The following is a 26,582-nucleotide window of genomic DNA, read 5'->3' as shown; positions in this document are numbered from 1 at the left end:
GGGAGAGAAAAAGAGATCAGATCTAGCACACCATAGGCTGATAACCGCCATGAAATTTGGTTGATGGGTGGTCGAATTCGACCTTCAAGATTAAAAACAGAGTGGTACTATAAAATTTTCTCAATTGTAGGATTAAAAAGAAGGCATCGACAGTATCTAAATGATGACGATATATGACAGTCAATGATGATGGTGAAGCAGGAAGATGCTATGTTTAAACTTTGGCGAAGGGAAAGGGGAGAAGCTGATAGAACAGGTGGTTAGGGTGATCGGTACATAAGAATAGGACCTCCTGCATTGGTTAAGGGGGTGACAAGCAGCAGTAGTTGAGCTTTCGAGGTGGTGATGGAAGGTTGAAAAGTGATGGTGGTGGTTATATGATTTGATAAAATGCTAAAAGTAATAGAAAAATAACAGAGGACTGGGATTGGGGAAGGAGAGAGTCAGAGAGTTGAAGGGGAGGAGAAATTTTAATATATGTATATACCAAGCAGAAAAAGGGATTACAAAATAGGGACTCTATTATTCCTTCTTTTTCTTTTTTTTAGGGGCGGAGGGGTTCACTCCTTAAACCAAGAAAGAAAGCTATTTTAACAAGATTCTGATATAGGACATTTTAACTAGGAAGCCGAAAGAAACAGAAAAACAGCACCAGCAGCAGGAGAATACATAGCAGTCACCAATGACTCAATGTAGTACTAATAGCTACAAAAAACATCATAAATGAAGTAAAACACGATGTTGACTACAACAATAAAGTGATAATATGACATAACAGAAAATGATAAGAATATCATCGTGAATAGGGAAATACACAAAAGGCTTACCGTGGTAGATTGCCACTAGGGAAATATCCAGCAGGCTCACATGTTCAAGAATCTCAGCATTCCCTAGCATCAGCTCCACAGTGATCTAGTTGAGCCAAGTAATGTCTGATCCAGCTCCAAATTTTCACCAGCACATCCTCTTCTTCTCTGAGAATATTCGACTCTGATATTTTGACTTGCTGATGCATATGAAGGTGTTTCGTTTCTGCTACTGAACCTTTGAGAAGGAAACAATTTGATGACTTCATCTACATCAATACGGTAAGTGATTGACCAAGTAAATTTGGCAGCATTCACCTCCAACACTCACTCAGTTTGCAAGCCAAGTCAAAAGCCAACCATACTTTAGCTTTGGAGAAAAAATGCAGAGACTTATCCTTAATCTTAACTAATTAAGACCTGTAGACGAAGTTCAAAAAGCAAGCACACGGAAAAAATGAATTCCATGTTGGACTTGACATTACCTCCTTAAAAAGATAAGAGCTTGCAGGCCACATATAACTAACCATGATTAAAAAGTCAAAAAATGAATGTTTGTACATCAATAGCTTACTTTATAATATATTATACTTCTTACTTGTACAGCAATAGTTATTTCAAAGATATACAAATTAGAGACCTCTTTGATATCAGCAGGCAGAAAACTCGGTATTCTTGGACCTCTGATGATAAATTGGCACCAAATAAAACCAAAAGCTAAACATTTGTGTTCTTGGGACTAGTCGCACAGCAGTTAGCACTGGCAGCAAGCAATCAGAGAAGCTACTGTCAGTTTGTTAGTCACATCAAAGGATCCCCTAACTTTTTGATACAGTAAAGAGTCCAGATATTACCAAAATGTGCATTCTTCCAGTTCAAAACAGAACTTCATGTCATGAGGGCAATCCACCAGGATAGCTAATAACCATATAAATAGTTATTTTGAACAGTGGTCAAAAAGGTTCGAGATGATCTGAGGTGAGGGGGGACCTGGATCCCATGCGCAAAGCCCAGGCATGAGTCAAACACCTTATTGAAGTGAGGCACAATTCTTCAAAGAAGAATTTGGGTAAAAACAGTTTGCAGACCTGAAATGAATGCATTCACTGAAACTGCCTTGTGGCGAGCCTTTGTGCGCCTTAGGTATGCCTAACTGAAAATGCAGCGTGTGACTTAAGCAGCAGCGTGCCAATGCATGCCTCAAGAACGGTATTCAGACACTGGTCTTAGCTTTTTCTCCCATCTTGCCACAGTTACATCAAGAGAAAACCTTGTGAAGGGCAACCTCTTGAGTTCAATGGCATTGCCAGCCAACACATAGATGCCCAAATAATTAAGAAAGCAAAGGAAACAAAAAAAAAAAGGTGATAAGGTCTAATTACCATACAGATCTGCATCTATTTAATCACACATATTCTTATATCTATGCTCTTTCTTCAAACATAATGCGGAAATCATGCCAGATAGCAAATGGAAAACAAAGATTTAAAAAAAAAAACTAAAAAGTGGATACCAATATAAGCAAGTAATCAGCAATGTCCCATGACTATTGTAAGTTTGTAATTGAAAAATAAGGTGATCTCGGCTGCACATTAAAACTGAACAGTGAATACGAAATTGGATAAAAATCACGCACACAACTACATCAAGCCTTTGTCAAGAAATAATTTATTCAACTCTTGGATCAAAATTAACTCATACACAATCAGATATCAAGATGTTACTTCTACATCTTTCTTGGCACATGTTTTATATATTACCTAATTAGGTCAACTTTAGTTTTGAAAAGCGCGCCCAAACCAGAGAAGTGGATGTGCAAGTCAAAACATATCCGGTAACTGCAAGTCAAGCGCAGAGCAGAATGAGAGGCAACGAAAGGCACACATTTTTGTCACCTCGGTGCCCCACACCTTTTAAAATTGGAAGGGAACATGTTGCTGAAATTATAATTCAAAGTAACTATTCAGATTGCTCGCATTCTGTTTTGTCTTTCAAAACGGAGTGTTCAGCAAGCAATGTCAAAAGAATTCCCCCCTACCATTTTGAATTAAGATCCAATCGTGAATACGCATATAATATTAGTGGCACAATCAGCTGCATATGTGGTTCTGCAATCTTCGTTTCATGCTTTTCAATCCTAAAGAGGTGTCCAAGAGTTTTTTTTGAGAAGCTCTCATAAAAACAAAGAGCTAAGGTGATAATGCTAAAGCGAACTAATATGAACTTATTTGAACTTATTGACACTTATATTTATAACTTTTATTGGCCGTAATCCGCAATTATGAGAACTTAATATTTCCTCAAATATTTATTTTAAGGCGAAGAAAACGCACCCTAGTTACATGAAACTGTTCATTATCATTAAAACAGAACTTCATGAACTCAGCTTTACCTTTCGAAATTCAAAGGAGAAAGGTTGAGTATCTTGCTACGATAGCATATACAAACGAGCAACTTGAAAATCAAATTGAGACAGAGTCAAAATCAGCAGACTGTCAATTATTATTGTCATCACTATCACCATGTACATCACTACCTCTATACTACAACAGCATAATTCAAGTGCCAACTTAGCATTCCAAGTGTTGACCAAGATTTCACTCTTTCTTTCTCTTCCAGTACATCTTACAACTAAAAAAAAAAAAAAAAAAAAAAAAAAGCAATGGTTCTCCCTCTCCTTCTTCGTAAAATAAAAGAACGTCATCTCTAAACTACACATTATTGGAGATGAAATTTAAACCTAGTCACTGCATGCAATCAAAAGAACATAAGATGCCAAGGTGTATGAATGTGTATCTTCCAAGTAGATTATCATAAAAGAACATGAATTTCAATCAGAAAAAGAATTAAACACTGGCCACAGTTTACATGAACAACTAACACATACATACCTCCACAACTTGTGGAATGCCATCCCTAACAGTTCAACTATCTCATCAGCAAACAAGAATATCTCTTTGAGACCAGCTCTAGCTGCTAGTTTCCTAAGGAAAAAGTATACAATGTCTGATGAACAAACCTAATTTACAACTCAGTTGTATCCAATGGTGTCTCTGTTGACTCCTTCAAAATTTGCTCAGCCCTTCTTTTCTTTTCGTCATTCTCATCATTCCTCTCAAATAAAATTGCAAGCCTCTCATCCCCATTTGTTTGAGCAACCACATTCTTACAAGTACGCAATGATTTCCTAGCACTACTGAACTTAAGTCGTACAATCGGCCTCCCATCCAACTTAATATGCTTATTTGTATCCTCAATCTCAGAAACCTCGTTTCGTGCAGTTTCAGAGACTGGAGCAAACGTATCCATCACATTAATATGATTACCTTCCCAAACCCTACAAGGGAGTTCAATAGAAGACACTTCTTTCTCCCCATACTGAAATGGGGGAGCGAGAAAAGGGTTAGTTTCAACAGCTTCTGACCCGTTATTAACAGTAAATTGCTGCGGTTGTTGTTGCTGCTGTATATTCATCAAATCAACTTCTCCCTTTCCAGCTACTTCCACCTCCTGCTTCTCTTCTATATTTGCCGTAACTGCATTTGTTTCTCTCTCTCCAGACCCCGGCGAATGCCCACGAGCTTCCAGAAAAGGAAACGCCGGCAACCACGCCGGAATATGCTCAGGAGGATCCTTCCCAATCTGTAAAAAACTAGAAGGAGGGTTCCTCTCTCTTGAAATGGGAAACCTCGGAAGTGAAAACACAAAAGGAATTCCCTCTACTAAACTTACATACTGACTAATCTCCCGAATAGTCCCTGAATTTGCAAGCGAATGATGAATATCCGAAGCACCCGAAAACCCCTGAATTGAACCCAAACCCTCTAATCCTTGAATCACATCAAACACATTACACTCTAACCTACCAGCTTGATGAGCATAAAGATTCGAAGTCTTACCAAGTTCTCTCATGAATCGGGCAGCAACATCAGCTAAAGCTTCAAGTGCTGAGTGTTGGAAACCCTGAAAACCTTCATTCTCGCAAATTTGAGCAACAGCAATCTTCGCAATCGCTCGCACAAAATCCTCATTTCCGGCTGGTTTTCTTGTGTTATGCGGTTCAGAAACTTTTCCATTATCTTTACCTCCATCGCTCATTTCAACAGAAGCTCACTCATATCATCATTCACTCGCCTCGAATTCAAATCTTCATGTGAAGGAATTCAAAATTACCGTCGCTGAAGCATTTCTTGCAAGAATTCTAGGGTTTTGTGACGACTGCAGAGTTGAAATCGACGAAATTGAGTGTTGTTGAGAAGTACCGAGAAAGAAGAGAGCATGTGATTGGAGCGAAAATGGCGATTTAAAGCCCTAATTGAACCCCCGAGATCGAGCAGAGAACAAAAGAAGAAGGAATTATAATGGCGAATATTTTGCTGTTGTTTTTTCTATTTTTTGAGCTTCATTTTATAGGCTTGGAAGGAAACAATTAAAGCATGCGTGGAGATAGTAGCCAGCTAGGCAGGCAACGAGAAATGCCTAGTATACTAAATAATCCGCCGTCTAGGTGTCAATTCGGATACTCGGATCACACACGTTAAAATTGAATTATCTTGAATTTCACGCCATTTTAAAATTGAGTTATAACGATATAACTATTTATTAGATTCGTTTTATGTCTCGAGTAAGAAAATTTTCATTTATTAGTATTATACCTTGACATGATAACAATGACTATCACTTGATTTAATGGTTAAGTCGTTAAGACTTTAGGGGCTTTTGGTTTTGGGGTTTTTTAGGAAAGGGTAAGAGAATCAACTAGTTTGATTCCCTTGTTGTTTGTTAAGACATATCAATTTGGCCAAGTTCCCTAAGGTAGGTCTTATGCCCTCTATTGGTCGGCCCACCAGCAGTAAATCCTTCTGATATTACAAGAACAACATCCTCGTGAGTACTTTCACTTTCCTTTTTTCAGCTTTGACGATCATCTTTCTTCTGAAACTTCCTTCCTCCTTGGGGCAAGTATGAATTCATCTTCCCTTTCTGAGCTAAGTCCTCCAAGGCTCTCTTGAGGTGCTTACACTCGTTAGTCTCATGGCTACAATCCTTATGAAAGTGGCAATACTTGATTTTATCCCTATTTCTATAGGTAGTCTTCATCTCTGCCTGGGCCTTAAGCTCACGCTGATCTTTAATCTCCATGAGAATGAAATATTGATCTTTGTTGCATGCTATAGGCTTTGCCAAGGTCTCGGACTCTCTTCTTTTACTTCGTTGAGACGAAGTTGTGGTGGAAGTCAGGGCCCATGTCTCAGCTTTTTTAAAATTGTGTTTTCTTTGGCTGAGTTGTTTCTTCAACTTTCTTGGGCTCCGGGTGCTTTGCTTCCGCATAAACTTCAGTAACATGGATTGATGCTTCAGCCTCTCTGAGTGCCTCGGCTAAAGTGGTGATCTTCTTTTTCACAAGATCAAATTTAAGGCAAATTAGATCCTACACCGAGGTGTAGGATGAGCATCCTACAGCTTGCCCATGTGGCTGACTTTTGGCAGTATTTTTGAAAGTGGGCCAACTCTTTCTCTCTCATCACGTGAAACAATTTTTTTAATGTACAAATGCATATGGTTTGGTGTACAATAATCTACGAGTGTACATTTGTGGATTTTCAGTGATCAAAGCAATGACCATCAATGTACATTGTGATTTTATTGAATTCCGGTATGAGATTGTAATTGTACATATTGAATTTTATTAGTGAACAAACATTAAACACACCAGTGTACAAAGAATGGAAATTACTCACTTGACATATTTCGGTATGGGACTGTAATTGTACATATTGAAGTTCATTACTGAACAAACATCAACACACCAGTGTACAAAGATTGCAAATTACTCACTTGACATCAACTTCATGAATTGGGTTACTTTCAGCGGGGGGTTGTCATTGTACATTTTGATTTTATTAATGAACAACCACGAAGCCAATGATGTACAAGGAGGTTGAGTGTGGAAAAGAGAGAAGTGGTGAATTTCGGTATGAGACTGTAATTGTACATATTGAATTTCATTAGTGAACAAACATCAACACACCCAGTGTACAAAGATTGCAAATTACTCACTTGACATCAGTTTCAGGAATTGGGTTACTTTCAGCTGGGGGGCTGTCATTGTACATTTTGATTTTGTTAATGAACAACCACGAAGCCAAGAATGTAACACCCCGATAATTCTCTTTTTCTAGAAAATACTTTTATCTGCGAACCTGTAATGTCAATGTTGTCTTGACTCTGCTCCCCCGAAGGTTCACCACAGGATCAATAGGCAAAGCCATGATCACAAACACAACAAGCACGTAGTCATCAAAGCTGAGTACTACATATCAGACATAAACAATCCTAAACATGATACTACAAAAATAACATGCAGGAATAAATAATAACATAAGTATATAATAATCTGCAGACAACTTTTACTGAACTAAACTTAAACCAACTTTTTATCAATTAAATGGAATAGTTATTAGGACGAGTTGTCTTGCCTACTAAGATGAAATGCGGGCGCGACTCCGCATTTCAGAGTGACCTGCGATATCGAGGAACCTTTGAAATAAAGAGGGATGGTGATCAATCCATTCCTAGAAAAGCTATGGCACGCTCACCATAACCACAACCCTTATGTCCAGCTCTAGACGTGCACCAGTCTAAAGTCTAAAACCTATTCTCGTTTCACTTTACGTTGAATATTTTTTATTACTTGTGTTGACACAACAACCAAGCAAATAACACATAATTAATAATCACACATTCATAACAGAATTCCTTTTTATCTTTAGATTAACAAGTGATCACAACTTATCAACCAAGACTCTTTTACTTCCTTTTTAACCTTTACCAACTTACTTGTTGAACCTAGCCAACAATAAACTTTACCTTTATATAGGTAGAACTTGTAACTTACCAAATAAGGTCCATGGTCCTCATAAGATAATAACAATACTTAAGAATCCATGTAAAACATGATTCACTCTAACTTGCATTAATTCACTCACGAATTAATAAATAAACTTGACTTATCCTGCTTGCATCAATCTTCCATACAAACATTTATGATCATAAATACTTCTAGTTTACATGTAGCACACGGGCAAATAACATGTAAAACAATTCCAGTAATCATATATATATGAACAAATAGAGTCCTATACATGATACTAATAAATAAAATACTCTTAGAGCATGCTTCTAAATCACATAGCACGTAGACGATGTACGTACCTTGTATAAACAAATCGGTAGGCCACTTTTACTCGCTAAAAGTCTCCTACTACGAAATCTCCGCCTAGAAAATAAAATAATGAAATAAATATCTCGAACTAAAAATTTACAGCAACTTTAAAACGATAAAACCCCCTTAAACGTGTTTTTAAATCGTTTTTTCGTACCAAACTTTCGTTATTTTTAATCCCTAGTATAGTACAACTATTCTAGTGATTAAAAATCATTTAAAACTTTAAAATACTTATTTTCTGAAATTACAGCATTTATAAAATTTAATAAATCTTCTGAAAATATATTCAATACATATAAAATTATGTACTAACCAAATCTGATGATTTTTACTATATATATATATAGTTTCTAGTAATTAAAAACCCTAAAAACTATAAATTTCATGATAAAAACTAAAATAAACTTAACATATAAAATCTTAAATTTATTATACTAATAAACATAATGACCGAAATATTTTGCATATAAAATAGTAATTTAAATCATAAACATGCTAATTAATTAATAAAATAACATAAAAACTAGTACTTTAATGGAATCTTAGAGAGGAAGAAAGAAAAACAACCAACAACAAGGAGGAAGAGGGGCGCCGGACAGCACAGCAGCCACGACAGCAGCACGGCAACAGGGTTCTGGCTCAAACAAAGATTTGTGACGTTTCTTGTTCAACAAGAAACGTTACTTGAAGAAGAAGAAACGAACTTTTGAAGGAAAACTTGAAGAACGACGCACAAAGGAGGAGAGAGAGTGAATGCCGAGTGGAGAGAGAGAAGTGACGTGAGAAGGAGAAAAATAATAGTGTGTAGGGAAAATAATTGGGTTTTTAGGATATTTATAATAAAGGCTTTATTTTGGGCTTAGGAAAAGAGATTTTAATTAATGAACTTGATGACTAATAAGATGGGCTATCTAAGACTTTAGTCATCAAATACTCTTTCCCTTTTTATCACTTTTGGGCTTTCGATTCCATTAACTTCCTTTTCAATATACTTTTATAATAAAAACTCTTATTAAAACATGCTTAATTAAAATATTTAAATTTTATTAAGCTATGAAAAATAATTTAGTTGACTTTTAAAATAGTCAACCCTTTTTAAAAGTCAAATCATTTTCCAAACTCATTTGGATTTAAATATAACTACATAAATACTTTAATATATTTATGAAAATTCTTTAAAATTGTGGGGGATTACAGTCTACCCCCCTTAAAAGAAGTTTCGTCCCGAAACTTAACACAAAACCCTCGTACTTTCAAAGTTTGAACTCAACATTTCGAAAACTTTTGAGAAGAAAGTAGTGCCTCTTGTGCACTTTCCCATTTTTAAAACACTTTGTTACTTATGAACACTTTTCTTATGCGGAGACTCTACTTCTTTTGCACTAACATGTGCAAATTGCCCGACATAGGCATACATATGCATGAAAATCTCATAAAAATAGACAAAAGCGCGAAATTTATCGCATTCTACCCCCCTTAAAGAAAACGAGTTACGCCCTCGTAACTCACCTCAAGGAATAGGTCTGGATACTTTTTCTTCATATCCTCTTCGGCTTCCCACGTTGCCTCTTCTGACTCGTGGTTAGACCAAAGAACTTTGACAATATGAACATCTTTGTTGCGCGTACTACGCACTTTCCTGTCGAGAATCTTGACAGGTCTTTCCTCATAGTGAGGCTACTATCTATCTGCACTCTTTCAGGCTCTAACACATGACGCTCATCAGGGATATAGCGTTTAAGTTGGGAGATATGTGAATACATCATGCATCTTTTCAAACTCCATTGGCAATGCCAATCTATAAGCTACTTTCCCAATGCGCTCCAAAATCTCATATGGGCCTACATATTTAGCACTTAGCTTGCCCTTTTTCCCAAATCTCATAACGCCTTTAGTGGGTGATACTTTCAAGAATACTTTATCACCTACAGCAAACTCATCTTCGCGACGTTTTAAATCTGCATAACTTTCTGCCTATCTTGCGCAGCTTGAATTCAAGCCTGAATCAATTTGACAATTTTGACGGTCTCCTCAATAAATTCAGTCCCCAAACGCTAAAGTCATTCCAGCAAATGGGACTTCTACACTTCCGTCCATATAATGCCTCAAATGGTGCCATCTTTATACTCGCATGGTAACTATTGTTGTAAGAAAACTCAATCAAATCTAATTGGTCCTCCCAAAACTATATTGTTTGCTCTCAACATATCTTCCATAGTCTGATTAGTCCTCTCAGTCTGACCATCGGTCGCAGGGTGAAAGGGGTACTCATTTTCAATGTTGTCCCAAGGTTTAATTGGACCTTTTTCCAGAACTTATGATAGAAATCTAGAGTCACGATCAGATAATGTCCTTTGGAACTCCATGCAATCTCACTACATGCTTGATATAGGTCTTAGCGAGTTGCTTCTTTTTCCATGTCTCCTTAATAGGTATGAACACGGGGACTTGGTCAGTCTATCCACAATAACCCAAATGGTTCATTTCCACTCTCGTCTTGGGTAAGGCAGTCACAAAGTCCATAGAAATAGAATCCCACTTCCATCCAGGGACCTCTAACGATTGAACTTTCCCCATGGGTCTCTTATGGTCTATCTTCACTTTCTGACAGGGCAGGCACTTAGACACATATTCAGCTACCTCTCGCTTCATGTTTGGCCACCAATAGATAACCTTAAGGTCTTTATACAACTTGTCACCCCCAGGGTGCACAGAATATGGAGTATTATGCCCCTCGTCCATAAGACGTCTCTTAAGGTCATTGCACTTCTGTGGTACACACCACCTCCCTTTAAACCTTAGACTCCCATCATCATGAATCTTGAAGTCTACTTCTTTCCTTGCTTCATTTTCTCCTTGATCTTGTCTAGGTGCTCATCCCCGACTTGACCCTCAATAATCTCGTCGAAAACTGACACTCCCAAAGAAAGATTACTAAGTCTAGCCTCACTTTCCCCAGGATTTAAAATTTCTAGGTTCAACCTTTGCATATCTCTACACAACTCCTCGGGGACTATCAAGGTACTCAAGCTATGACTCGATTTCCTGCTCAAGGCGTCAGCCACCACATTGGCTTTCCCCTCATGATACTGGATGTCTAAATCATAATCCTTAATCAACTCCAACCATCTTCTCTGCCTCATATTCAAGTCTTTTTGAGTAAATATGTACTTCAAACTCTTATGGTCTGTAAATATCTTACAAGTTGCTCCATAAAGATAATGTCTCCAAATCTTCAATGCAAACACTATGGCAGCTAACTCTAAATCATGGGTAGGGTAATTAGCCTCATAAGGTTTCAATTGACGCGATGCATACGCAATTACCTTACCATTCTGTTGCAACACACAACCCAAACCATTTTTCGAAGCATCACTATAGACCTCAAATCCCTCATTCCCATCAGGTAGGGTTAAAACAGGTGCAGTGGTTAAACGATCCTTCAAGATCTGAAAAGCTTCCTCACACTTCTCATTCCACTCAAACTTGGACTCCTTTTTCATCAAATTAGTCATGGTCTTGCTATCTTCGAGAAATCTCGCACGAATCTCCTATAATAGCCAGCTAAACCCAAGAAACTCCTAATGTCTGACACACTCTTTGGAGTTGGCCACTCACTCACAGCTTGAACTTAGCAGGATCTACTGAGACTCCTTCCTTAGACACAAATGACCCAAAAATGCTACTTTCTCCAAACGAAACTCACACTTAGAGAATTTGGCATATAGCTGGTTCTTTCTCAAAGTCTCCAAAATAATCCTTAAATGTTCATCATGCTCGGTTTCATTCCTCGAATATATCAAAATGTCATCAATGAAAACCACTACGAACTTATCCAAAAACTCATGAAAGATCCTATTCATCAAGTCCATAAATATGCAGGAGCATTGGTTAACCCAAATGGCATTACAGTGAACTCGTAGTGACCATAACGCGTTCTAAAGGCAGTCTTAGGTACATCCTTATCGGCTACCCTCAATTGATGATATCCAGAACGTAAGTCAATCTTCGAGAACACACTCGCTCCATTCAGTTGATCGAATAGGTCATCTATTCTAGGCAAAGGGTACTTGTTCTTGATGGTAACATTGTTCAACTCCCTATAGTCGATACATAACCTCATACTCCCATCCTTTTTCTTCACGAACAAACAGGAGCTCCCCAAGGGATGCACTAGGTCTGATATAACCTTATCCAAAAGTTCTTGCAATTGCGTCTTAACTCACTCATCTCAGGAGGTGCCATTCTATAAGGTGCCTTAGATATAGGTGCAGTTCCAGGAACTAAGTCTATGGTAAACTCAACGCTCTTGCAGGCGGCATACCTGAAATTCACTCGGAAATACATCCATAAACTCATTCACTATTGGAACATCCTCAAGTTTTAGTTCAGCTTCCTTACTAACATCTTGCACGCTACAGAAAAATAGCTCACACCCCTTTCTCATCAACTTCTGCACTTGCATAGCAGAGATCACTCCAAACTTCTTGGGTTTCCCAAATCGTCTATATGAGGTCAATTTTCCCGAAGGGTTTCTCAACACTACCTTTTGAACTTCACAATCAATCCTGGCCTTGTAATGACTCAACCAGTTCATCCCAAGAATCACTCTAAGTCTCCTAAGTTAAACTCGATTAAATCGGATGGAAAGACACTCCCTCCTATCTTCAAAGGCAGGTTCTTGAACAACTTAGTACACTTTACGACTTCCCCAGTAGGAATACTATAGACAAGTCAATTGATTCATATTCTACTAACCCCAGACTCTTTAAGACAGAAGACGAAATAAAAGAATAGGTCGCCCCCGAATCAAATAACGTTTTAACGAAAACTGAATTAATAGAGAAATTACCAGTGACCACATCAGCGGACCTCTCTGCTTCGCTATGACTCATCACGAACACTTTTCCCGCAGGCTTGTTCTGGGTAGGATTTTCATTAGCAGGCCTACTATAGTTTCCTTGGTTATTCTGACCTCCAGGCTTAGGACCCTGGTTCCCTGATCTGATTGGACCTGATCTAGCCTGATTACCATTCCCTGAGTCTTCAGATCTTTCCCGTGCTTGGAGAAGCACTCATACTCTCTATGACCCTTCTTCTGGCAATGTTACAGGTCACTAAATCTCCCTTGCAGTCCTCCCAGGATGGTTTTTGTCACACTTCTTGCAATGTAAACCCTCAGGTCTACCTGACTACGTTCCTGGTTGTTCTTCCTTGGAAATTCCCATTTCCATTCCGGTTTTTCTTAAATTACTTTGGTTTCCCCAGTACTAACCTCTTTTCTCTTTTCACCAATATCCCATTCTTCTTATCTTCTTGATTGCAACCCATAATATTGAGAAGCTCTCCCATACACCACATCTAAAGATGTAAAGGTTTCACCCCCTAATCCCAGCTGGATTTCATCAGTCAACCCTTGCTCGAACCTCTGAGCCTTAAGCTCCTCAGTAGCTACCACCTCAGGTGCAAACCTAGACAGGGTTATGAATTTACTATAATATTCAGAGATAGTCATACTACCCATTCTAAGGTTGATAAACTCTTGAGCTTTCTGTTTTCTCATGAAGGCAGGGTAAAACTTTCCTCTCAACATAACCACAAAGGCTTCCCAATTGAATCCCTCAGCAGCACTCAATCTAGCCCCGTTTTCTCTCCACCACAAATCGGCCTCATCCTTTAGATATAAAACAGCCTGGCCTACTCTCATATTAGCAGGGCAATTCACTACTTCAAATAATTTCTCAAATTCCCTAATCCAGTTCTCTAGGAAGGTAGGGTCAGATTGTCCCTTAAAGTAAGGTGGTTTCACTTTGGCCAGTCTTTCGAACATCTCTCCAGCAGTCTCTGGACGTTCGACCTTGTCCTGATTCAGTTTTTCGCCAAGAGGCGAATAGCATCAGCTAGTTCAGTGTTGTTAGCCATTCTACTTTGGGACCTGAAAGTAATATAACTCTACTCAGGTTCCAGAAAACTTACATAGTCATCTAAGCAAGGCAACACTTGATTTGATCATTAAAGATCGCATCAACATACAATTCCACTAAGTTTCAATATGAAATGTTCTCTAATATTCATATAATTGTTCACGTAAATAAATTCATATCAACATGAAATGGAATTGAGCAAGAAAATATAATCACATAATGAAAATAAAATAAATAAAAATATTTCCCATCACGTGCCCAAAATAAATTCTTACTCCTCCAATAAAATAAACTATATTTTTATTCTTCCATAGAAGGGAAAAATAATGTGAAATAAAAATAACACACTAGTATCTATATTTTTCCTAAAATGATAACTCTATAAAACACCTTTGTCCTTGTTGGCACACATCCAACATTATTCTTATAACTAAAATCTTATGTATATCTATATATAAAAAAAAGTATATAAGTATATATAACCTATGGCACTACATTGCCATCTTTATCCTTGTCTTCCTCATCACTAGCTTCATCCTCTTCTTCATCCTCATAGTAATCGATGAACTTTCTCTGAATCTTAGACCTTCTAATAGGTATGGTGTCTTCGTCCTCTTCAGGTTCAAATGCATACCTGAAACATGCATCATAAATATCCTCCCTAGTGGTACCTCTAGCACGGTCCATTTTATGATGACTTCATCATCCCTAGCAAATTCCTTCCTCAAAATACAACGCATTGTCCAATGCAGGTCTTCATACTCTCTATGGTCAATGGGTGCATTAAAGTCGTCGGCTTCATCGTCAGTCAGAACGATGGGGTTAAAATAATTGCCTAGATTAGCAGCCATATTCGTAGAGCTACAACACAATAAACCAGAAGGTTTAGCACTCTTTCTAACGTGTTCCCACAAATAACAAGGGTAAACAAAAACAAAGGCATGTAAATATACACTTTGCAGCAAGAATTATAAACAGTTAGCAGGGAAGAAAAATATTCATGCATCAATAGCAGGGAAGTATAATAATAATGCATCATTACAGAAAGAAATGATAATGTGCAGATTTGCAGGGAAGAAAAATAATAATGATGCTGAACTAAATTTTTAATGCAGGCATATAATATTTCTATCCTATATGCCCTTCTTATACTACCCATTCTCACAATGCAATACTATAAACCTTAAAGGCATGAAAAATAATGCAGACACTTTTATAAATAACATTACTTAAGTGTCTAAAAAAATTTCGAATATAATATTTCGACCTAACAATTTCCGAAAGAAAAAAATTTCGACTCGCCAAATAAAAAAAAATTCGGATTCAGCATTTATTCGAAAAAATTTCGACGCTTGGGTTTTTCCGAAAAAAAAAAATTTTCGAACCTCCAATTTTCCGGAAAAAAATTTTCGGTGTATAAAAAAAAAATTTCTGATAAAAAAAAATATTTTATGTTCAACTTTTCGAAATAAAACGTAGGAGCAATACTAAGGTTTCCTTCAAATAACTAATAAGCTAGGTAACTTAATAAGCTAAAGTCACTTAATAAGCTAGTTAGTTAGGCGCCTATAAGTCTTAAACTAACCTAAAGCTCCCAGATACCACTTTGTAACACCCCGATAATTCTCTTTTCTAGAAAATACTTTTATAATAAACCTTAGAGAATTACCCAGGCATTATCGCCCGTGTGATAACGTTTCGGCTTACTCAGAATTTTGCAGCGGAAACAACTTCTAAAAACAACTTTATTAAAACTTATGAAACCAATAACAATGTCAGAACTAAAAACACACCAACTTATTAACTATTGTCTGAAAACATAAGTTCCTATGAAAACAACTTAAATGATACTAGTAATACAAGAGTATCTCCATTCCAGATTCCCATGAGATGCATCTGCGAACCTGTAATGTCAATGTGTCTTGACTCTGCTCCCCGAAGGATCACCACAGGATCAATAGGCAAAGCCATGATCACAAACACAACAAGCACGTAATCAGCAAAGCTGAGTACTACATATCAGACATAAACAATCCTAAACATGATACTACAAAATAACATGCAGGAATAAATAATAACATAATATATAATAATCTGCAGACAACTTCTACTGAACTAACTAAACTAACTTTTTTCCTTTAAATGGAATAGTTATTGGACGATTGTCTTGCTACTAAAATGAAATCGGGCGACTCCACATTTCAAATGACCTGCGATATCGAGGAACCTTTGAATAAAGAGGGATGGTGATCAATCCATTCCTAGAAAAGCATGGCACGCTCACCATAACCCAACCCTTATGTCCAACTCTAGACGTGCACCAGTCTAAAGTCTATAACCTATTCTCGTTTCACTTTACGTTGAATATTTTTATTACTTGTGTTGACACAACAACAAGCAAATAACACATAATAATAATCACACAATCATAACAGAATTCCTTTTTATCTTTGGATTAACAAGTATCACAACTTATCAATCAAGACTCCTTAACTTCCTTTTTATACTTTACTAACTTACTTGTTGAACCTAGCCAACAATAAACTTTACCTTTATATAGGTAGAACTTGAACTTACCAAATAAGGTCCACGGTCCTTATAAGATAATAAAAATACTCAAGAATCATGTAAACATGATTCATCTAACTTCATTAATTCACTCACGAATTAATAAATAAACTTGACTTATCCTGCTTGCATCAATCTTCCATACAAACATTTATAATCATAAACACTTCTAGTTTACATGTAGCACACAAGCAAATAACATGTAAAACAATTCCAGTAATCATATATATGAACAAATAGAGTCCTATACATGATACTAATAAATAAAATACTCTTAGAGCATGCTTCTAAATCACATAGCACGTAGACGATGTACGTACCTTGTATAAACAAATCGGTAGGCCACTTTTACTCGCTAAAAGTCTCCTACTACGAAATCTCCGCCTAGAAAATAAATAATGAAATAAATATCTCGAACTAAAAATTTACAGCAACTTTAAAACGATTAAAACCCCCTTAAACGTGTTTTAAAATCGTTTTTACGTACCAAACTTTCGTTATTTTTAATCCCTAGTATAGTACAACTATTCTAGTGATTAAAAATCATTTAAAACTCTTAAAATACTTATTTTCTGAAATTACAGCATTTATAAAATTTAATAAATCTTCTGAAAATATATTCAATACATATAAAATTATTACTAACCAAATCTCATGATTTATACTTTATAATATAGTTTCTAGTATTAAAAACCCTAAAAACTATAAATTTCATGATAAAAACTAAAATAAACTTAACATATAAAATCTGAATTTATTATACTAATAAACATAATGAGCCAAATATTTTAGGCATATAAAACAGTAATTTAAATCATAAACATGCTAATTATTAATAAATAACATAAAAACTAGTACTTTAATGGAATCTTAGAGAGGAAGAAAGAAAAACAACCAACAACAAGGAGGAAGAGGGGCGCCGGACAGCACAGCAGCCACGACAGCAGCACGACAGCAGGGTTCTTGGCTCAAACAAAGATTTGTGACGTTTCTTGCTCAACAAGAAACGTTACTTGAAGAAGAAGAAACGAACTTTTGAAGGAAAACTTGAAGAACGACGCACAAAGGAGGAGAGAGAGTGAATGCCGAGTGGAGAGAGAGAAGTGACGTGAGAAGGAGGAGAAAATAAAGTGTGTAGGGTAAAATAATTGGGTCTTCTGTATACCTTTTTCTTTCCTGTATGATATACTTCTGTAAGACCAGTGGATTTCAGAATGGAGAATCTCCAAATAAATCCTAGTAATGAACAGGGTAAGTCACATATTAATCAACTTAGGAAAGATGATATTTTGGAGCATGTGCCTCCACACACATTGGTGCGAGAGGCCTTGCCAAATGATGCCTTCAACAGACATGCACTACCTCAAGACACCAGTCAGACGAATCAAAGTGAAATGCTGCCATGTTCTGTTGCAGACGTTCAATATTAGTGTAATGAATTCTCTCGTGGTTATGATATGAGATATGATGCTACACATTTTCCAGCTGAGACTATTGTTTCAAACAATGATGGGCAGCCTCCAATGTCTCCCCGTTCAATATTAGTATTGTTGTGAGCTTGTGTTGCAGAAAACTAAAAGTGACCAGAAAACTAAAAACCTAACTAAGGAAAATATCCAGGTTCAAGTTTTAGATAACCAGAACTTGTAAGTGACTAATATGTTTGATGTGGCTGTTGATCAATTGTAGCTATCTCTAATATGTTTGTTGTGAATAACTTTTGACAAAGCGAATATATGGCTTGTTTCTTTGTTCAAGCCCAGGCACGGTTTGTGATTCCCGACGGTCGTGAATACGACAAACAAATACTCAAGCATGCTAGTAGAACTTGGAGGCAGTTTAAACACTCTCTCAAATCAAGTCACTATAAACCAGAGGAGAAGACACTCGATGAGATGTGCAATATGGATCCACCGTACGGAATTACTAGTAATCAGTGGATAAAGTTGGTTAAGCGTTGGGATTCGCAAGAAGGGAAAGTAAGTACCATACTTACAATTAAACTTTATTTAATCTTTGCTTATTTTATTTCATGAAAACATGAACTTTTTTCCATAATAAATCTACATGAAAATGAGTGCAGAAAGAATTGGGGAAAGAAGCACGAGCCTCCCTAAATCAACTTCACAGATGTGGTTCGAAGAGCTTCGCGAACAAGCAAGCTGATTATGTATGAATCGTGAATATAATAGGTTCTTATATATTTCATATTTAGGATGAATTAGGCCTTTCACTTGTATTTTGCTTGAAAAATATGAATGTTTCGACTTCTTTATGGAAAAATGTGAATGTTTCACATCTTATCTTGTCGATTTTTTTTAATTTTGACATATTGATAAAAATAATAGGAAGATGAGCATGGAGAAAAAATGAGCTTGTTAGCTCTTTGGAAACAAACTCATATGGGCAAGGATGGAAACTTTCTACCCGAGACAGACACGACAGATTTTACGGTATAAGTACATGTTAGAATGACTTTTTAAGCTTGCGAAGTTTAATAGTGAAAAATGTCTAATCGTCAACAAAAGCACAAAGGATGTTATTTTAGAAGGAACAAGAAAAGGGAACACATATGTTGTGGATCTCAACCTTGTTCCCAAAAAAAAGTTTACATGCCTTAGTGTTATTGATGATGATTCTCTTTTATGGCATATGCGTCTAGGTCATGCTAGTTTCTCTTTGCTTGACAAACTTCGTTCTAAAGAACTAGTTTTAGGTCTACCTTCAATTAAGTTTCATTTAGATCATGTTTGTGATGCATGCGCTAAAGGGAAGCATGTTAGATCCTCTTTCAAGTCCAAGAATGTGGTAAGTATCACAAGACCTTTAGAGTTGATTCATATGGATTTGTGTGGACCAATGAGGATTCAAAGTATGAGTGGCAAGAAATATGTGTTGGTTATTGTTGATGACTTCTCTAGATTTACATGGGTTATTTTTCTTTCTAGCAAGGACGAGACTTATGATGAGTTCCTTGTCTTTGCAAAGAAAGTTCAAAATTTGAGTGGTAAAAAATTGCTACACCTTAGATCCGACCATGGCAAATAATTTGAGAGCTTTAAGTTTGATGATTTTAGTAGAGACAATGGCTTAGATCATAATTTCTCCGCCCCTAGAACACCTCAACAAAATGGTGTTGTTGAAAGGAAGGATAGAACATTAGAGGAAATGGCTAGGACTATGTTAATAGCTAGTGGTCTTCCTATGAACTTTTGGGCCGAAGCTGTGAATACTGCTTGTCATATTATAAATCGTGCCATGTTGAGACCTTTGTTAAATAAAACTCCTTATGAGCTATATTTTGGTAAAAAGCCCAATATTACATATTTCAGAACATTTTGATGTAAATGTTTTGTTCATAATAATGGGAAACAAAATCTTGGAAAATTTGATGCTAGAAGTGATGAAGCTGTATTTATGGGATACTCTTCTTGTAGCAAAGCTTGTAGAGTTTATAATAAAAGGTCTATGTGTGTAGAAGAAAGTGTGCATATTATTTTTGATGAAACAGATAAACTTGTTCCAAGCACACAGGTTGATGGAGATTTCGAGATAGGTTTGGTAAGAGATCAAAGTCTTATTGATGAGACTTTGGAAGAAGAAGAAGTCATGGGAACAAAGCCTAAGGAACAGCATCATGTTCCTGTTCCCAATGAAGAAGATGAACTAGGTGAGGATACACAAGTGAATGAATCCATTATTGTTGAACCTGGTTCCCAAGAACAGGGAAGTGAAGATAATCAAAGAAATCAAGTTTCCATCGTTGATTTCCAACCAAAGCCTTGGAAAACTCATCGTTCCCATCTAGTGGAACTCATAATCAGTGATATAAACAAGGGAACTCAAACGAGGTCTCAAATTAGAAATTTTTTGTGCTTTTCATGCTTTTCTTTCTATGATGGAACCTAGGAACCATGAAGAAGCTCTCACTGATGCTGATTGGATTGTAGCATTGCAAGATGAACTTCATCAATTTGAAAGAAACAAAGTTTGACACCTTGAACCTAAACCTAAACACAATATGGTTATTGGTTTGAAATGAGTGTTTACAAACAAGTTGGATGAGTTCGGAACCATAATGAGGAACAAGGCTCGGTTAGTTGTAAAAGGATACAATCAACAGGAAGGTATAGATTATGAAGAAACTTTTGCACCTGTTGCAAGATTGGAAGCTATTAGAATTTTTGTTGCATTTGCTGCTTTCTTGGGTTTTAAATTGTATCAAATGGATGTGAAATGTGCTTTTCTAAATGGTTATCTAAATGAAGAGGTTTTCGTGGAACAACCTCCAGGTTTTGAGAATAAAGATTTTACAAATCATATTTTCAAGCTTGGCAAGGCTCTTTATTGGTTAAAGCAAGCTCCAAGAGCATGGTATGAAAGATTTTCTAAGTTCTTTCTTGAAATTGAGTTTAAAAGAGGAAAAGTGGATCGAACCTTGTTTTCAAAATCAAAAGGAAAACATTAATTAGTAGTTCAAATATATGTTGATGATATTATATTTGGTGCCACTAATGAATCTTTGTGCAAGGACTTTGCTAATCTCATGAGTAAAGAATTCGAAATGAGCATGATGGGTGAACTTAACTTCTTCTTGGGGTTGCAAATCAAGCAAACAGAAGAAGGAATCTACATCCATCAACAAAGTACATAAAGGAACTGCTGAAAAAGTATGGTTTGGAGGCATCTAAAGTGAATCATACGCCTATGGGAACTTCAACCAGATTGGATGAGGATACTATAGGAACAAGTGTGGACCAAACCAAGTATCAAGGTATGATTGGCTCACTATTGTATTTAACTGCAAGTCGTCCTGATATTGCTTTTACTGTAGGGCTATGTGCACGGTTTCAAGCCAATCCAAAGGAATCTCATCTCACAGCAGTGAAGAGAATCCCGAGATACCTCAAAGGAATAGACGATTCAAGCCTATTCTATTCAAGAAGTGATACCTTTGAACTGAAAGGATTTGCGGATGCTGACTATGCAAGAGATCTGGTCAATAGAAAGAGTACATCAGGTATGGTTCAGTTCCTTAGTCATAGTTTGGTTTCTTGGAGCACCAAGAAGCAAAACACAGTTGCTTTATCTACAGCTGAGGTTGAATATGTTGCAGCAGCATGTTGTTCCCAAATGCTATGGATAAAACAACAACTACGTGAATATGGAATTCACTTTGAATGTGTTCCCATCTATTGTGATAATACTAGTGCAATTAGTATTTCAAAAGATCCCATGCATCATTCTAGAGTCAAGCACATCCATATTAGGCATCATTTTCTATAGGATAATGTTGAGAAGGTTCTTATTAAAATGGAATTCTGTGAAACCGAGCGTCAAATTGCTGATATTTTGACTAAGCCCTTAAATAGATATAGGTTTGAAAAATTGAGACTTGAACTTGGCTTGATCAAGTTGAAATGATTGCTATAATATTTTTCTCTTTGTTTTGATTCTTAGGCATTATGCATGGTTGAGCAAATTTGATGTTTTTATCTGTTTAAAATGCATCACAATCTTTATATGATTATTTCATATGTATGAATAAAAATGTCTGCAAACTGCTAACCAAGGTCCAATAATATTCCCCTTATTGTTCATAAGACAATTCTATGCCTTAAGAAATGACAAAGGATTAAAAGGTTAATTGTGTTCCAAAGTAGCAAAGCTTGTTGTTTTCATTCGTTGTTCCCAAACGCTATTCCCAGCATATTAATTCTAGATTTTATTTTTCAAATTTCGAAATATAAAATCCAAAAATATTCTGTTCAGATTTTTTCTCCTAAAAATCTGATTTTCATCCTTTTACTCTCTCCTAATATTTCTCAAGTTAGTTGGGAGATATTATCTTTAATTTCTTTAATTAGCTTTCATTATTTTTTCTCTCTCCTCAAATCGTGTACTATACACGGTTTATTATTTTTTCCTTCATAATTTCCAAGTTTTCCCTTAAACAAAAATCACTCCTTCTTATTTCCATTAAAAATTGAAAAAACCTCCACAAAATCATGAACACCAAACAAACTTCCTATTCTCTCTCTAACCAAAAACCCGAAAAACCCTCTCCTTCCTCCATTAACACTGAATCTCCAACTCCTATGGATATCTCTCCTAATCCATCAACAAGGATCCTAAGAAAGAGGAAGAAGATTGAAGAATCAATGGAGATGGAAGTAGAGGAACCACATGCAAACATTGAGGGGGAATCGAAGGTTCCTGTGAGAGGAACAACTAAGGTTGCAAAACGCAAATCCACAGCAACTCGGTATGTTCATGGTTTATGCATTGATATTTCTTGGTGTAGAAAGGTTAATTTTCGTCAATTGCTTGATTTGATTAAGTTTCAAGGTTGGGAACACCTTTTCGAAAATTGCTATGGACAAAGTTTAATTCCCAAACTTATGGATGAATTTTGTGAGAATTTTTCAATTGATGAAGTGGGAAATTGTTCTACGCTTGTGAAGGGAACCCACATTGACTTCAATTCTGAATTTTTGGGAAATTTACTCGGTGTTCCTGTGAGGGGAACCGGTGTATATATTTCAAGAAACAAAGAGGCTCTCATCCATTTTCTGACATTTCCTTTGATGAGTTGATTGTGAAATATGGTGGAAAAAGAGGCACTACATTTCTTGATTATAATCTTCTTTCTCCTTACCACAAAATACTCTTCCACATTTTAAAGAAAGCCATCTTACCTCGCCTCTCTAAACATGCTCAAGTTAGCATGTTAGACTTGATCTACATTCATTGCCTAGCCTCTCATAAACACATAAATTTTCCCTCCTTGATGATTCAACATATGAGTCATTGCATTGAGAATGGATTTGTTGTTGGTTATGGAGCTCTAATAACCGAAATATTAATCAAGTTTAATGTGAAGATTTCGGGGGTTCCTAACATTAGTGTGTCTACGGGAAATATGTTAAATGTTCGTGCTTTGAACAATTTAAATATGTGTGTTGTGAATGGGGAAGTGATCAAAGGAAAGGCTAATGTTGATGATGAGGAGGATGATGATGATGTGGAAGAAGAAGAACTTGAAATTGAAGTTGAGAAGGGAAAAGAAGAGGAACAAAAGAAAACAGAAAAAATAGAAAAAGAAAAGAAAAGAAAAATGAGAAATTGGAAAAAGAAAAACAAAAAGCAAAAGAAAAGGGGAAGAAGGTGGTTGAAGAGTTGGTGAAACCGATTGTGAGAGTTACTCGAACTAGTCAAAGAGTTCGAAACTTGAAAGTGCTCAACTCTCCTTCACATGATGAGGAAGAAAGTGTTGATGATGATGAAGTGAGTGTGATTGCTAAAGAAGTATATGATGCATGCATTCCTTCTTCAAGGGAATAGTCTCCTGTTCCTATGGATACCATACCTCCTTCTACTTCATCTCCACCACAAACTGCATCTCCACCTCCTCTTGCACAACAAAATACTCCTATCCCTCCTTCTACCAAATTACCTCCATCTCCTATTCCCAAAGATAAGAAACCAGCTGTTGTTCCCATCCCAGAGGAACAACCTACTGTTCTCAATCTTACGGAATAATCTGCCGCCCCAAATCCTCCAAATACCTCTCCTTCTTCATCCCAAAACCCTACCATTAGTGCTACCTATACCCTAGCTCATGCTAGGAGGTTTGATTACTTGTTTACTTTGGTAATGGGTCATTCGAAAGCTATAATCGAGTTTGCAAATGAAGCTAAGGAAGTGAACGGGTTAGTGCAAGGGTTGATGAGCAAGGTTGACAAGGCTTTGGATGGTCAAAAGTTGATCATGGAACAACTTGGTGATATGACCACATCTCTCCAAATGATGAACTCAAGATTGATAAAGTTAGAGGGTGATGTGCTCAAGCTTGATCAAACCATTGCCCGAAATCATAAGGAAGTGATGACCAAATTAGATGATGTGGTTGAAGAAGTGGTCGAACAACCTTCCTCTCCTAAGCCTTAAACTCTATTCACTAGTAGAATAAATGCTATTTGCTGCGGTAATATTGCTGCGTTTTTACCTATACGCAGCAATATAACACGCAAAAAGAAAAGAAAAAATAGAAATTGACAATATTGCTGCGGTTCCCGCCCAAAACCGCAACAATATTGTCTAACGAATACTTTTTAAAATAAAGTGGGGCCTTGAACAACAAATATTGCTGCGGTTTCCACGTAGGACCGCAGCAATATATTAAAATAATTTTAAAAATTATATTTTAATATATTGCTGCGGTTTTTTATGAAAACCGCAGCAATATTTGCATTAGAGTTTAATAGAAACGGCCCCCCTCACTTCACTTTCACTTCCATTCATTAGGGTTTATAGAAACGGCGCCCCTCACTTTCACTTCCTCTCACTTCCTCAGCCGTTTCATTTCTCACCCTCTCCTTCCTCTCACTTCAAATCCCCCTCTCACATTCGTTTCGTCTCACCTTCGTTTCGTCAAACCTTCTTTCCACAAAAAAAGTTCTGTACAGCTCAATGTGTACTGAATGAAGAAGTTCTCCTCCTTTCAAGTTTCAGCCTTCTGCTAGTATCAATCTTAATAGGCTTTAACAACCGCTCTGTTCCGATTTCAGACTGAAGAGAGGATTGGAACTGCCTTAGATGATCATTGAACCGTTTATGGCCAGTAACAGAAGAGTTATTGATTCTGTTCTTCCCGAATTATTCGTCTCTGATAAGGTGAAAGCCATTAAGCTTGTAAATAAGGTGAAACGGATCTCCATGGAGGAAGAGGCATGGAATTCTGTTTTAAAAAAACATCTTTGTCGGTTTCAAACCTTTATAATTTCTTCAATCCCTAATTACAATCGTAAAACAATAGAAATCTTATCAAAAGCTTCAATTATTCCCTCGAAGATGAAATTCTAGGGTTTTGTTTCTTCAATTTTACCGAAAAACGCTTCCACCACGTCGAGTTCTTCGACTCCTCGGCAATTTCAAGGTCGGAAATTCGAAATCGAGGTGAACTTATTTCTTCAATTTGCTGTTTTTGTTTTGCAATTTATTCTGATCTAATTTCGACGAGGTTTGGCTGATGATTTTGTTGGGTTCTCTATCAGTTCACCTTCACCCTTCTCAATTCGTCGTCGTTCTTCGTCGTCCGTCGTCGTTTCTTCGTCGGCCGTCGACGTGGTTCGCATTAGAGCTGAGAGCGGTGGTTCGATTACAATATCTCCGCGCACATCAACTCATCATCAACCACCAACACAACGACAATAAGCAATAGGATTGTGGATTTTTAGTTTTTTTAGATCTAGTATTTGATTTTTATTTTAGCTGTTTCTCGCAAAGGCAGATTTGTTGCATTATCTGTTTCTCGGAAACGTCTTTTTATTTTATTTTTAGATTTAGAATTCTGAATTTCAGTTTCTTATTTTTTTTGTTATTATTATAATTTTTGTAATTAGTAAGTATTAGTGAAATCTATATCATTTTATCTTCAGTTTGTCGGTAAATAGTGGATGGATTAATTGTATGGTTTTTATCTTTCAAATTTAATTTTGAAATGGAAAAAAAAAAAAAATTTTTTTTGCCCATATCAGGACCTATTGCTGCGGTTTTCGGCAACAACCGCAGCAATAGGTCAAGATGTTGCTGCAGTTTTTAGCCAAAATCGCAGCAATATTCTCTTTTAAATTGATAACACATAATAATATTGTTGCGGTTTGCCTAAAAACCGCAGCAATATTTGTAGATATTGCTGCGGTTTAAAACCGCAGCAATATAATTAATACCTATTGCTGCCCCCTTAATTGCTGCGCGGCCAAAACCGCCGCAATAGGCCACTTTTTGACCGCAGCAAATAGCATTTATTCTACTAGTGATTCTTAGTTTTGTCCTTTCTTTCTTTCTTAAGCATGCTACAATGGAACTATGTTGATTTGATAATTCTATGTAAAATCTTTTTGCATGTGTGCGTCTTGAATGGCTAATATCTTGGATTCGGTTTTGAGAGTTGAATGCTTTATTTACTTATACTAACCAAATTATTTCTCACAGTTTGGTGGTGTGATGTGTTTTAGTAGATAATTTCATCTTTTTGAAATCGTGCACTAATGT

The 26,582-nt window shown here is 36.6% G+C and overlaps 1 protein-coding gene across 1 annotated transcript; it reads right to left on the bottom strand.

Annotated features, from left to right (window-relative positions):
* Nucleotides 1–3,587: 3,587 nt before the first annotated feature.
* LOC104887253 (transcription initiation factor TFIID subunit 8) lies at nucleotides 3,588–5,228 on the bottom strand. Its single transcript, XM_010671855.4, has one exon. The coding sequence runs from the start codon at nucleotides 4,902–4,904 to the stop codon at nucleotides 3,831–3,833; it is 1,074 nt and encodes a 357-aa protein (XP_010670157.1). The 5' UTR covers nucleotides 4,905–5,228; the 3' UTR covers nucleotides 3,588–3,830.
* Between the last annotated feature and the right edge of the window lie 21,354 nt (nucleotides 5,229–26,582).

This window comes from Beta vulgaris, chromosome 2 (genome assembly GCF_026745355.1).
Source record: "Beta vulgaris subsp. vulgaris cultivar EL10 chromosome 2, EL10.2, whole genome shotgun sequence".
NCBI lineage: Eukaryota > Viridiplantae > Streptophyta > Magnoliopsida > Caryophyllales > Amaranthaceae > Beta > Beta vulgaris.
Note: the sequence above shows the minus strand (reverse complement) of the source record. Positions and strands in the feature narration are given on the sequence as shown.

Excerpts from the sequence above, each read along its gene's own strand:
- LOC104887253 (XM_010671855.4), bottom strand. The coding sequence starts at position 4,904 with ATGAGCGATGGAGGTAAAGATAATGGAAAAGTTTCTGAACCGCATAAC.